General features: G+C 41.3%; 1 protein-coding gene across 1 annotated transcript; it reads left to right on the forward strand.

Annotated features, from left to right (window-relative positions):
• Positions 1-282: 282 nt before the first annotated feature.
• On the forward strand, positions 283-1,272 carry LOC140117078 (olfactory receptor class A-like protein 1). The gene has a single exon (XM_072133509.1). It carries the CDS (start codon positions 283-285, stop codon positions 1,270-1,272), a length of 990 nt encoding a protein of 329 aa, XP_071989610.1.
• Positions 1,273-12,213: the final 10,941 nt, after the last annotated feature.

Genomic DNA, 12,213 nt, shown 5'->3' on the forward strand with positions numbered 1-12,213 from the left:
ATTACAAAAACTTTATGATATTTATGTTTTTGCACATTATTAGTTAAGTGTGTCAATATGTATATGAAACATCATTAAAAGCATTAGATACAAGAGTCTAACACTTTCTAATTCATAGAACCAAGGTGAGAATTATGTGATAAGAGGCAGTCAACCATGAGCAACACCGCTATCCACACTTAATACTGAGCCAGAGCTGTAGTGTACACAATTAAACAAATAATTTTTCCCAAATTAATATTGCTACAATTTCTTTTTTTCAGGTTTTTAATATCTTCTGACATGGAGATTCGGCTTCTGGTTAAAGCTCTGGCCTTTATTCTCCTAATGTTTGTTGGAATTCCTGGAAATGTTTTCATTCTCCTAAAATTTGCTTATATCAAAATAATTGAGAAAAAGCTTTTACCAGCTAATATAATCCTGCTGGCCCTCGCCCTATCAAATCTTCTCGTTATTTTCTCCCGTGTCATTCCTCAAGCTTTAAGTGCTATTGGAGTGAAAGATTTACTGGATGATACAGAGTGTAAACTGGTTCTCTTTACCTTTAGGGTCAGTCGAGCCATGTCAATTTGCGTGACAAGCTTTCTCAGTTGTCACCAGTGTGTTCTTATCACTCCAATCAACAGATATTGGATATATTTGAAAGAAAAGTTATCTAAGAATGTTTCTCTTATTATGATACTGCTCTTGGCCATGAACATTTCCCTCTATCCTTCTACTGTTTTGTATGGACAAGCAAAATCAAATGATACTTCACCCTATTCGCTGCATCTGGTCTATTGTGATGCAGACTTTGTAACTTATGTCTCCTTTCTCTTAAATGGGTTGGTGTCAGTCATTCGGGAGATCATATTTGTTGGGCTAATGACTTTGTCTAGCGGCTACATGATTGTTATATTATATCAACATGGGAAAAATATTAAGGGCATACGAAGTTCTAATCGAATTCAGACAAAATCTGCAGAACATCTGGCCTCCAGGGCAGTTATTTTATTGGTTGTGCTATATGTTTTGTTGTATGGCATGGATAATTCTATGTGGATCTATACTCTTTCACTTACTGCCGTAAGCCCTGAAATGAACGACACACGAATATTTCTTGCAACCTCATATTCTGCCCTAAGCCCTATCGTTATTATTGCCACAAATCCAAAACTTCACAAAAGAACTCAAAATGTATGGAGAAAGAAAATTACTGATATCCAGAAAGATGCTTTATTGGATTTTGTTAGCACTGTGAGCAAATCTTCTGTAGCTTTGGCTACTACTTAGGAAATCATACGTAGAAACCTGACAGCTTTTAATGTGGCTTATAAAGATGTTGCCCATAAAAAATCAAATAAGAACAAAGGTCCTTAAAATGTGCATAAAGATGAATCTTGCAAAGTCTGGGACTGAGATATTTTGTGACCTCAGAACTGCAGCAGCAAATAGAATGGCCATTAAACAGTATGGTCAAATATTGTGCTCTATTTCTGTATATTTCTGTAGTTCAACTACATATTTCAAGTAACACCCTTTGTAAACCAAAAAGGTATTTTCATGTAAGGTATTTATGATGCATTAACAGGGCCCTCACCAATGAGACTTGCACCTAGCTCGAGAACGAGGGTCCATTGACCTCTGTCCCACACTTTGGGCAAAAAGGGAGGGGGTTCAAGTGTATGTGACTTGGATTTACTATTTTGAGCTTTCCCATAGAGCTTAATGGAAAACAGAGCACATGCACAACCATATTTCCATTAGGCCTGACCACTGGACGGAGTTCAAAGGATCTCCCATTTTGATCTTGGTGTGGGTTTCTGATGTGAGATCTACAGTTGTCAGCTATTAATGAAATATTTATGGATATGTCCTAATTATCTATGATTAAAATACCCTTTAAGTCAACCATATGTTACAGATGTTATAAACATTCGGTCAACAGCTATCTTGTCTGACTCCACATCACACTTGCTAGCTAGTGTTCATGTTTTTATTTACAGAGTAAGAAACCTGATGCCTTATTCTCCTGTCTCATATACCCAAGAACAAAACGAGCAAGCATTTTAAATCTGACTGTAAGGGTGCATTCATATGGCCGTCTGAGGGGATGTATACACGGCCACAAATTTGCGGTCACATATACGTTCCCATAGACGGCAATGGCGGCCTGGTGGCAGTACAGTACCACACATGTGTGGCATCGTTCCACACCGTACACCGGAAAAGAGAGAGCATGCTCTATCTTTCCCCATGTGTGCGGCCATCCGCCGCAGTTTTATATGGAGGGGTCACCTTCTCCTCCTCTTCAGCGCACAGCGGTATGCCCACCCAGCGGGCATGTGAATGTACCTTAGACTGTATTATATACAGACATCCCATGTACAGTATATGTCTTTTTTTGTACACAATGTACTCCATAATGGTAATTATTTTCTTCTCCAGGAGCAGGAATTAAACAATGAGTCATACTCATTTATCATCATACTCACATTTAAAAACAGCGCCAAAAGCGTAAAATATAGCTTTCATTAATACTTTATACAAAGTAATGGGGATTAAGCTATCTAAACAAAGCTCATCAAAAATTCTTATAAGGATATACTGGAGAGGGTTTTCCTTCTACCTATAAAATTTAAGAATTTGTTTCCAATATAACTTGTGATATTTTAGCTCTCCAGAAAGGCATCCAGGCCTCTCTTGAACATGTACATAGAGTCCGCCATAAGAACCTCCTGCGGCAGAGAGATCCATAATCTCACTGCTCTTACAGTAAAGAACCTTTGTCTATAGCGATGGTATAATCACCTCTCCTCTAGGCATATAAAAAAAATGTTTGGCTAGATCCTTGTACTGCCAATTCAGGTATTTGTACATTGTAATGAGCTCTCCTCTTGGTTGTCCTTTTTCTAAGTTGAATGACCCCAATTTTATCAGTCTATCATTGTATTCTAGTCCCCCATTCCCCTAATAATCTTGGTTGCTCTCCTCTGCGCCTGTTCCAGTCATACTGTGTGCTTTTTAAACAATGGTGCCCAAAACTGTACACAATATTCCATGAGACTAGATTGAAACTATATCATTAGCCTGAGAATCAATTCCTCTCTTACATCCCATTTTTTTTTTTGTTTTTTATGCTAAAGTTTTATCAAGTAATAGCATAGAAAGTCTACAAAGAGTAATTTCCCCAATGTCAGGGAAAACATAGCCATTGATTACAATATGGTTTCCTTTACACTTTACATATGGAGATAATCATTGGCTGTAGTAGTCTTTATGGAATCACCATGTGATCTGCAGTAGCATCAGATCTTTGTTGGCAAAATCAGCCTTCCAGCATGACTTAAAGGGATTTTCCCACGAACTAAAGTAAGGCCCTATCGATTTAGTCTCACAGTCCGATGGACCCCTCATTTTCGCCTGTGGATTGGGCATAACTTTAGTCCTTTTAAGCCTGTTTAAGCACTAAAATAAGACAAGCAGAAAAGATGAGCAAATACGTAAATACATTTTTTATGCCCTGTAAGCATTTTTTTAATAATCTTAATTAATTTAATAAGTAAGTGTACTATCTTATAATATTAATATGTATACTATCACACTGCTGTTATGTGATGGACAAAGCATGCCATGTTATATATGCTTTGTTTTCAGTGATTTGTTGGGGGAATTGATACAGGTTTGAAGCAGTATTGATTAAAAAATTCTAAGATTTAATAAAAATAATATAACTGGTTTCAGGTAGGCATCTTGTTCACTGCTTATTCATGACAAATACACAAACTTTTTCAAAATAATAAAATGTAAAATATATGTATGCTGTGTCAAAATATTAACATTATAAAATTTGTGTAAATGTGAATAGTGTAATAAAAAAAACATATAAATGCACATGACATATAATAATAGAAGGGTCAAATAGCTAGAGGTAAAGGAAAACTACCACTTGGGTATTCATGATTTAAACTATTTATACTTACAGGTCGGGCTTAGCTCTATGTAAATCTATTCATTAAGATTTAAATAGCGGCATCCCGGAGCAACACTACTTTTAAAATTATGCTAATTAGCACTGTAACACAAGCGGTCCATAACTTCTTCATCTAGTAATCATGCACACTTTCATTCTTTTCACCCTCCAATCCATCTGCCCGTGAACCGATGATGTCATCCAACTCTCTGGAAGTCTTGTGAAAGCAAGCTGGCAGATGCGGCTGCTTGATAGTGATGTACACCAGGCGTGGCACTTCCTGAGGGCTGAATGATGTCCCTTATCACCGCGCATGCATGCATAATTACTAGATGAAGAAGTGACCGGGCTGCCTGTGTTACGTGCACATGAGGCCTAATTAGCATATTTGTAAAAGTAGCTTTTCTCCGGAATGCCGCTATTTCAACCTTAATGAAAAGATGTTCAGTTACATGGGACTAAAGCCTGTCCTGTAAGTATAAATGTATTTAAATCATGCCGACCCAAGTGGTGGTTTTCCTTTAAGGGCTTCCCATAAACAATTATGTCCTTTCTTTACTTTTCCTGTAACCAAATTAGGAGCTTTTTAGAAGTAATTAGAAATTCTCAACTAAATGGGAGGTTGGGGCAGGGGAGAAACAAAGCAATGGAATATACTGTATATTTTCTTTGCTAAATGGATTCACAGCATCGAGAACAGAGGCTTTCAATAGCCCTTTAAAAATGAGACAAGAGATAGGAAAAGACAACTGAGAAAGATTTCTGCACTTCCTAAGCCTTAGGGCTCATGCACATAGCAATGCCCAAATTCCTTTAAAGACTCTAAAAGACTCCAACCAACTGAAGATCTTTTTAAAAAAGAGCTTTTATACATGACCCTGACTTCAGGTTCTCCATTAATGGCAATTACATCTTCGGGGTAATCTCCACATGAACAGTATATCCAGGATAGTTTCTACAAAATGTACTCAAGCTGGTGAATCCAAAATGGTTCCCTCAGAGGTAATTAAACTATGTAAAATGCCCTGAACAATTATATACTGCATGTAGTAAATGTAGTGCTTTTGGATAAATTATAGTATATGCTACTAGTTCCCACAAGTGTCTATGCATTCTCATGTTAATTTTAACATATACAGGAACTTCTCCTCCTTATGTAAAAATGAACAGGACCCCAAATCATAGCATGCTGCCTGCTAGGGATTATTAGCATTGGTCAGCCGATAAATAAAACACAAGTTCAATACATAAACACAGTATCAGAACTGATCTCGACAGAGTAATACAGCACCAAAACCAAGCTCTGTAAAGAAGTTCAGTAACAGAACTGTGTTCAATATAAATACAGCATCAGAACTGGGCTCCATACAGAAATAAAGCACCAGAATCAGGTTCTATATAGAAATACAGCATCAGAATTGCATTCAGTATAGTAATAAGCACCATATCTGTGTCCATTAAGTAAAAAAAGCCAGAGTACCAGGCCCCACACAAAAAAACTGCATCAAAACAATGCTATTATCATAAATATTGCACAAGAAACAAGCCTCATCCAGGAATACAACACTAGAATCAGGATCTAGACAGAAATACATCACCAGAAAGAAGCTTAGTACATACATATACACAGTGTTCCAGAATTTGCATATATACAGCTCTCCAAATTAATTTGCTTATAAACATACTGTAAATGTGCGGGAGCAATATGTAAATATATATGCAAATACATTGGGGAAGCTGCATCATACAATTTGATGACTTTGCCCATTTTTACACATGTATATGCTTTGATTTAAACCATTCTATGTAGCTATGGCTCTATATTTAGTATTATTGGATTAGAAGGGGAAACTATGCTGCAGACTCCAGAAATGCCGTATATTTAGCTTTATCTAAATATTTATCTTAATGCTTAAGAAATGCATAAGGACCATGCAGCCACCACCATGATTCACGGTGGGGATGGAGTGTTTAGGGTGATCTGCAGTGCTGCATTTCTGTCACACACATTTTAATTTGGGCCAAAAAGTAATTTTTTCTCATCTGATCAGAGCACCTTTTTTAATATGCTTGCTGTATCCCCTACACAGAGTTTGGAGATTTTTATGGCTTGATTTTAATTTTTTTTTCTTTTTCTCTTGCATTTTCTACGTACATTATTAATAGGAGTTCTGAGGACAGAATCTACCACCTGACCTGTCAGTTTATTCAGATTGCCATGTCTTGGTAGGTTTCTCTCTCACACATTCTAATTTGGGCCAAAAAGTAATTTTTTTTATCATCTGATCAGAGCACCTTTTTTCCATACCGAGGATTGCAGGTGTAATCGTGACAGTACCCCCCCCCCCCCCTCCTTAGGGCCCCTCTTCTCTTCTTCTTCAGCCCGCTGTTCTTCTTTCTTCGCCTCCTCCAATTCTTCTTGGTGATGAGACACCTTAGGAGGAGAGCAGGCCCAGGAAAGAGTTGGGAAGCTGTAGGCTTGGTCGGCTCTAGGCACACCGGAGTCGTCTCAGGGGGCCTCAGAAGCTGCAGAGTCACCGGAGCAGCAGTGGCAAGCTGCAGAGGCCGAGACGTCTTCTGGAAAGCAGGCTGCTGAGGCTGCGGAGTCTCTGGAGCAGCTCTGGGAAGCTGTGGAGTCTCTGGAGCAGCTCTGGGAAGCTGCGGAGTCTCTGGAGAAGCATTGGCAAGCTTCTTTGGTTGACCCTACCCTTCCTTGGTTGAAATTGATGGACAAGTGTCTTTTTTCAACCGGGAACTTGGTATGGGTAACCATGTCTGGGTCACCACTATCCCATAGAGGAGTAGCCCAGTCCAGCGCCTCTCCAGTGAGCAAAGAAAAAACACATGCCAGCTTAGTACGTTCGGGGGTGGACTGGGAGGACATCAGTTTGATGTACAACGAGCATTGGACAACAAAACTCCTGCAAAAATTGGGGTTGCCATCAAATTTGTTTGGCATCAAAAAATCTGATCCAGAGTTTGCTGCCGAAAAACATGGCTGGGAGACAGAAGCAACAGGAGGAGTCGCAGGAGCCTGCTGCTGGGAGGCAATAATCCGCAGGGTGGCAGCGAGTTTGTCCAAGAGTTCTTTTTGCGCAGCAATTTATTGGGACTGCTGGGCAATAGTGCTGGGAAGGTTACCCAGAAGCTGGTACGGATCCTTGACACTGTCCATGGCTTTTGCAGAGATCATGACCTTGGCAGAGTCCATGGCTGGATCTTACTGTCACAATTTCAGGGGAATAGTCAAAGGACTCCCTGGACCACCGCGGGGGATAACAATACTAGCCGCAACCCAGGAGTGGAGTCTAAGTGAACTCCTGGTTTTTGCCAGTGCCTGCGGCAAAGCGGGATGGTCTTGCTGCGGCGGGGAGTCACCAGGTCACTCCGCAGGTGCGACTAGGCCCGCGGTGGCAGCCAAGGTAGGGACACGGGGCAGGCAGGACCACGGGAAGGCAGGACCACAGGACCTCGGATGGCAGGACCACAGGACCTCAGATGGCAGGACCTTGAATGGCAGTATCTCAGGACCTCAGATGGCAGGACCTCGGATGGCAGGACCACAGGACCTCGGATGGCAGGACCACAGGACCTTAGATGGCAGGCAGGACCTCAGATAGCAGGCAGGCCCTCGGATGGCAGGCAGGGCCTCGGAAGGCTACTGGATTACCGGATGGCCACAGGACGCCAGGACCGCCACAGAACACCAGGACCGCTACAGGATAACAGGATCACCAACGGACACCAGGACCACCACAGGATAACAGGACCGCCACAGGACACCAGGACCACCACAGGGCACCAGGAACACCACGGAAAACGGGAACACAACGGAACACGGGAATCACTGAACACACGGAGGCGTATAGAAATGCTCAGGAACACGGAGGGCTTTCTCTTAAGTAACAAGACATGAAGATCCAGCAGGGGATGCTGGGAGTCGCCAGGTTATATAGCCGAGCCGGGAATGCCTGAACCAATAAGGAGGACACTGGCCCTATAAAGCTGGGAGAAGTCTGCGTCCCCTAGTGGCGGGAGCGCGCAACTGCAGGGAAGAAGCATGCGGCCTACACGCTGGGAGCCAGAGAGTACAGGCCGGAGCCAGGAGAGGTAGGTGAGGGCAGGGGGAGCGGGGACCACGGCAGCAGGCATGGGTGCACCCGCGATCCGTACCGAGGATCGCTGGTGTAATCGTGACAGGTAGTATATATACATACAAGTATATATCGTACCCTGGCTAGTAACTGCAAGATCAAAATCACATTACAATGATCAGAACAGTGCTGCATTCCTCCACGTAGTAATAGTTTCTGCTACATAAGAACCGTAACTGTAAAGTTATGTAATGTGATGGTCCTTTAGTGCCCTTTCACATATAAAAAGTTATGTGGTCAGCCTGTGAAGCAGCACTAATCACTGCCCTTAGGAACAATGTAAAACTGACCGTAGGCTTCAAATTTCTGGCCTGCACAGTCAGTGACAGTTGACCAGACAGTGGCCTTGTGATGCTGCTGGTAGGGCTGTATCCTTTCCTGGCCAGTGGTCTTAAGTATGAATAACATACCTATATTAAGCCAATGTTGGGCCAGCACTACAGTAACCAGGATGCTTGAAAGCAGTACCAGCAGATAGGTCTGTCCTATGGTGGTAAATACATACTAAGCTTGAAGGGTCATTTTGATGGGAACCATCAGAGATGCTTTGTTCTCTGGAGACTTGATCTATGGTTAATTGCAGAACACCATGGCATCAAGCTTATTATACTGTGTTAGTGTAATATCCTACTTAAATTGGCTACTGTCTGGAAACCTTAGTGAGTCTATAATAAAAAATAGGCAAGGAGAAGGTTTGTGATCCATCCTGCTGTCTAAGGTATATATATAGGGGCCTTAAAGCAAACGCCCCAAATAAGAGAAATGTCTACGGTCACCTAATCCACATCCAACTCTTTAGCCTGAAGTCAGCTTATCCCATATTGCCATGTAGTAAAACCTAATCATAGCTTGGTTGTCGCATTGTTACAATCAGTATGAAATGATTCATATTACCTTTCTAATTAGTTGTTTGAGACAGGCAATATTCATTTTTGTAAAAGGGAAGAGTAAAACAATTTCCGCAACATTAAACTTAGCAGAACAATGTAAAAGCGTGTTTATTGCTTATAACTATAATGAGGGTTTTATAGTGATAAATGCACTTACTTCTACTTTAAATGGAAGTTTGTAAAAAACACAAATGTTAAACATCCAGTTTAATTGATAATCCATTACAGTACAGAATATTTTGACTTCAATTAGAACTGATAAAATGATCAGTACTAATTTGTATGTAACCAATGAGCTAATGACAAGCATGGGTATGCATTGCTGTATTTTGACATGTGTATAAATGTAATAACATTCATTTTTATAACAAACTGTACCTGTCAGATTGTGACAGTCCTAAGATAGGAGCTGTCACTGAAAACATGGAACAGATTAATCCCAGTTATGATTGAGATGATCTAATCATTCAGTATTTTTGCCTGTGACTGCATGTGTAAGTTCTTCTGTTTTCTTCTGAAAGGTAAAAAATAATTAAGAAATTGTTACTTTTTTATTTTGGGTTTTTATGGAGGGAGGAGAGGAGCACTCACCCCTCTTCTGCCTTGCACCCGGCTGCGTGCAATCAGCCTTAAAGGGAACCTGTCACCTGGAGACCAGGTCCCCGCCCCCCTGGGAAACTGCTCCTCCATGTGTCCTTTTCAAATATATGAATAACTCCCATCACTCGGAAGTGGCTATAGAGGAGCAGGGGGCATGGCTAAGCTGAGTGATGGACGTTTGGTGGGGGGAGGGGATACTGCTCCACCATAGCCACTCACAGGGGATAAGTGCCTAGTCATAGAGCACATGCTATTGAAAGGTAATATATGACATTTTTCTGTAAAACCTTTTTATCATACAAAAAATATTTGGCAGTGTACTATGTGGGAACTGGGGGATAACATGAACTCCCCTTTAAGCACAATGTCCTGTGTCTGATTTGTCTGGTTTATCTGCCACCAGGTTAAAGCAAGCTCTCTTTTTCTCTTGTATGGTCAATCAGGGTTTCTGGCAAGTCAGAGCTCTAGTCCACGGGGGTAGGGATATCATAAGGAACGATTGCCGTGACTTGCCTAGTCGGACAGTGAGCGCTAAATCTGGCTCTATATGCACTTTTTGGTGGACAGCTTCTGACAGTTTCATTAGATTTTTCAAGAATTTTTATATGAAAAAATGATGTTCTAATTTATCTTTTATGTCTATCACATATCTTGGTTCGCTGTTAAATTTATAGCTGGCTCAATGAGCTGGAAGAAGTCTGCCTGCCCCACGAGTATTAGCGTACTCGAAACGGCTCGTTGCTCGGACAAGTATCTCGCCGTCTCGAGATCGAGCATTTACTTAACGAAACACAGGGAAGAACAGTGAAGAATACAATGAGAACAGTGAACACGGGATCATTTAAGTGAAGAAAACAGTGAAGAACACATTGCAGATGTTCCGTACATCTGCTAACTTATCCGAAGAAACGAGTTCTGAACGGTGTTCTTCACAATACATCTGCAATGTGTTCTTTACAATACATCTGCAATGTGTTCTTCACACATATTGTTCTTCACATACAATTGTGAAGAATACCGTTCGGCATGCGTGTCTTCGGATAAGTTAGCAGATGTATGGAACATATGCAATGTGTTCTTCACTGTGTTCTTTCAATGTGTTCTTTCAGTGAAAACATCTGCAAACATCTGCAATGTGTTCTTCTTTAGTGTTCTTTCAATGTGTTCTTTCAGTGAAAAATGCTCGAGTCTCCCATTGACTTCAATGGGGTTCTTTATGTGGCAAAAAAAGGGTTGCGTGCACCACAGTAGCAGCGCAGGCACTTCTTAAATGCCTGTGCATGCCGTTTTGGCTATGAAGAACGTGCACAGTTCGACAAAAGTGCAGCGCAACCCTTAGTAAATGAGTCCCATAGTACTCTTTACTAAAACCATTTAATATTCTGTGCCATGTCCTAGGGAACTGGAAAAAATTCCAAAAAGGGGGTTACTTTTCTGTCCATATATGCTACATTTACATAGTTTTGTCTTACCACCTATGACATTTACATTTTTATGGGTGGGAAAATGGTGAAAAAGAGACAACCTGGAGATGTATACTTTATTTTTGTTACAGCATTCATATCGCAGGATAATTTATTTTATATTTTGATAGATCAGGTTTTTAGAGACACAGCGATACCTGACATGTTCATGATTTTAAACTTATTTTTTCTTCTGTTTTAGACCACCTAGGGTGCTTGTATTTATTTTAGCTTGAATGACAGTTCTTAGTTACTTTAGTGTTAAAATAAAAATCCTCTCTCTGCCCTCAGGTCCATTTCCACTAGAGAGCACATGAAACACAGAGATGTCACTGCATTATGTCTCCTGCTCTAGCAGCTCAGTATAGTGGCCAAGAGCAGGAGACATGGTATAATGATGTCACCGTGCCTCCTTTAGTGAAGAGTATGTGTTTTTTTCTTGTTACAATTACACAATTACTGTAAGGGCATTACTGGCATGGGGGCTTAATTTGTGTGTTACTTGCTTGGGGTCATTACTAGTGTGGGGCAATACTGGTACTAGGGCATAATTATTGTGAGGAGGCTAAAGGAGGAGGATGTAGGACAGGAGGCCACAGGTAGGGGAGGCTGGAGGACAAGGGGAAACAGGAGCAGGCTGTAGAACAGGAGGACACAGGTAGGGGAGGCTGGAGGACAAGGGCAACAGGAGCAGGCTGGAGGACAGGAGGACACAGTTAAAGGAGGCTGGAGGACAGCAGACCACAATATAAGGGAGTATGGAGGAAAGGAGGTCACAATATGAGGGAGGATAAGATAAGATAATCCTTTATTAGTCCCACAGTGGGGAAATTCACAGCGTTACAGCAGCAGAGAGGTTACAGAGAGTGAAGTACTAACTATGACAACAATAATATTAGGGATAAATGAACAAAAAGAAAAGGGGGATAAAAAGACAAAAAAGAGACAAGCAATGATTGGCAGTTTGATGTTTAGTCTGTGGATGGGACTTGCAGGGACTGGTTAGGTGGGGGGCGCAGGTTACTTCTGTTTGGGCCTTGTTTGTTGAACAGCCTGATGGCAGCGGGGAGGAATGACTTACGATAACGCTACCTTTCACATTTGGGGTGAAGCAGTCGGTCACTGAATGTGCTCCCCAATGCCACCACAGTCTC

The sequence above is a fragment of the Engystomops pustulosus genome, chromosome 2 (genome assembly GCF_040894005.1).
Source record: "Engystomops pustulosus chromosome 2, aEngPut4.maternal, whole genome shotgun sequence".
Classification (NCBI taxonomy): Eukaryota; Metazoa; Chordata; class Amphibia; order Anura; family Leptodactylidae; genus Engystomops; species Engystomops pustulosus.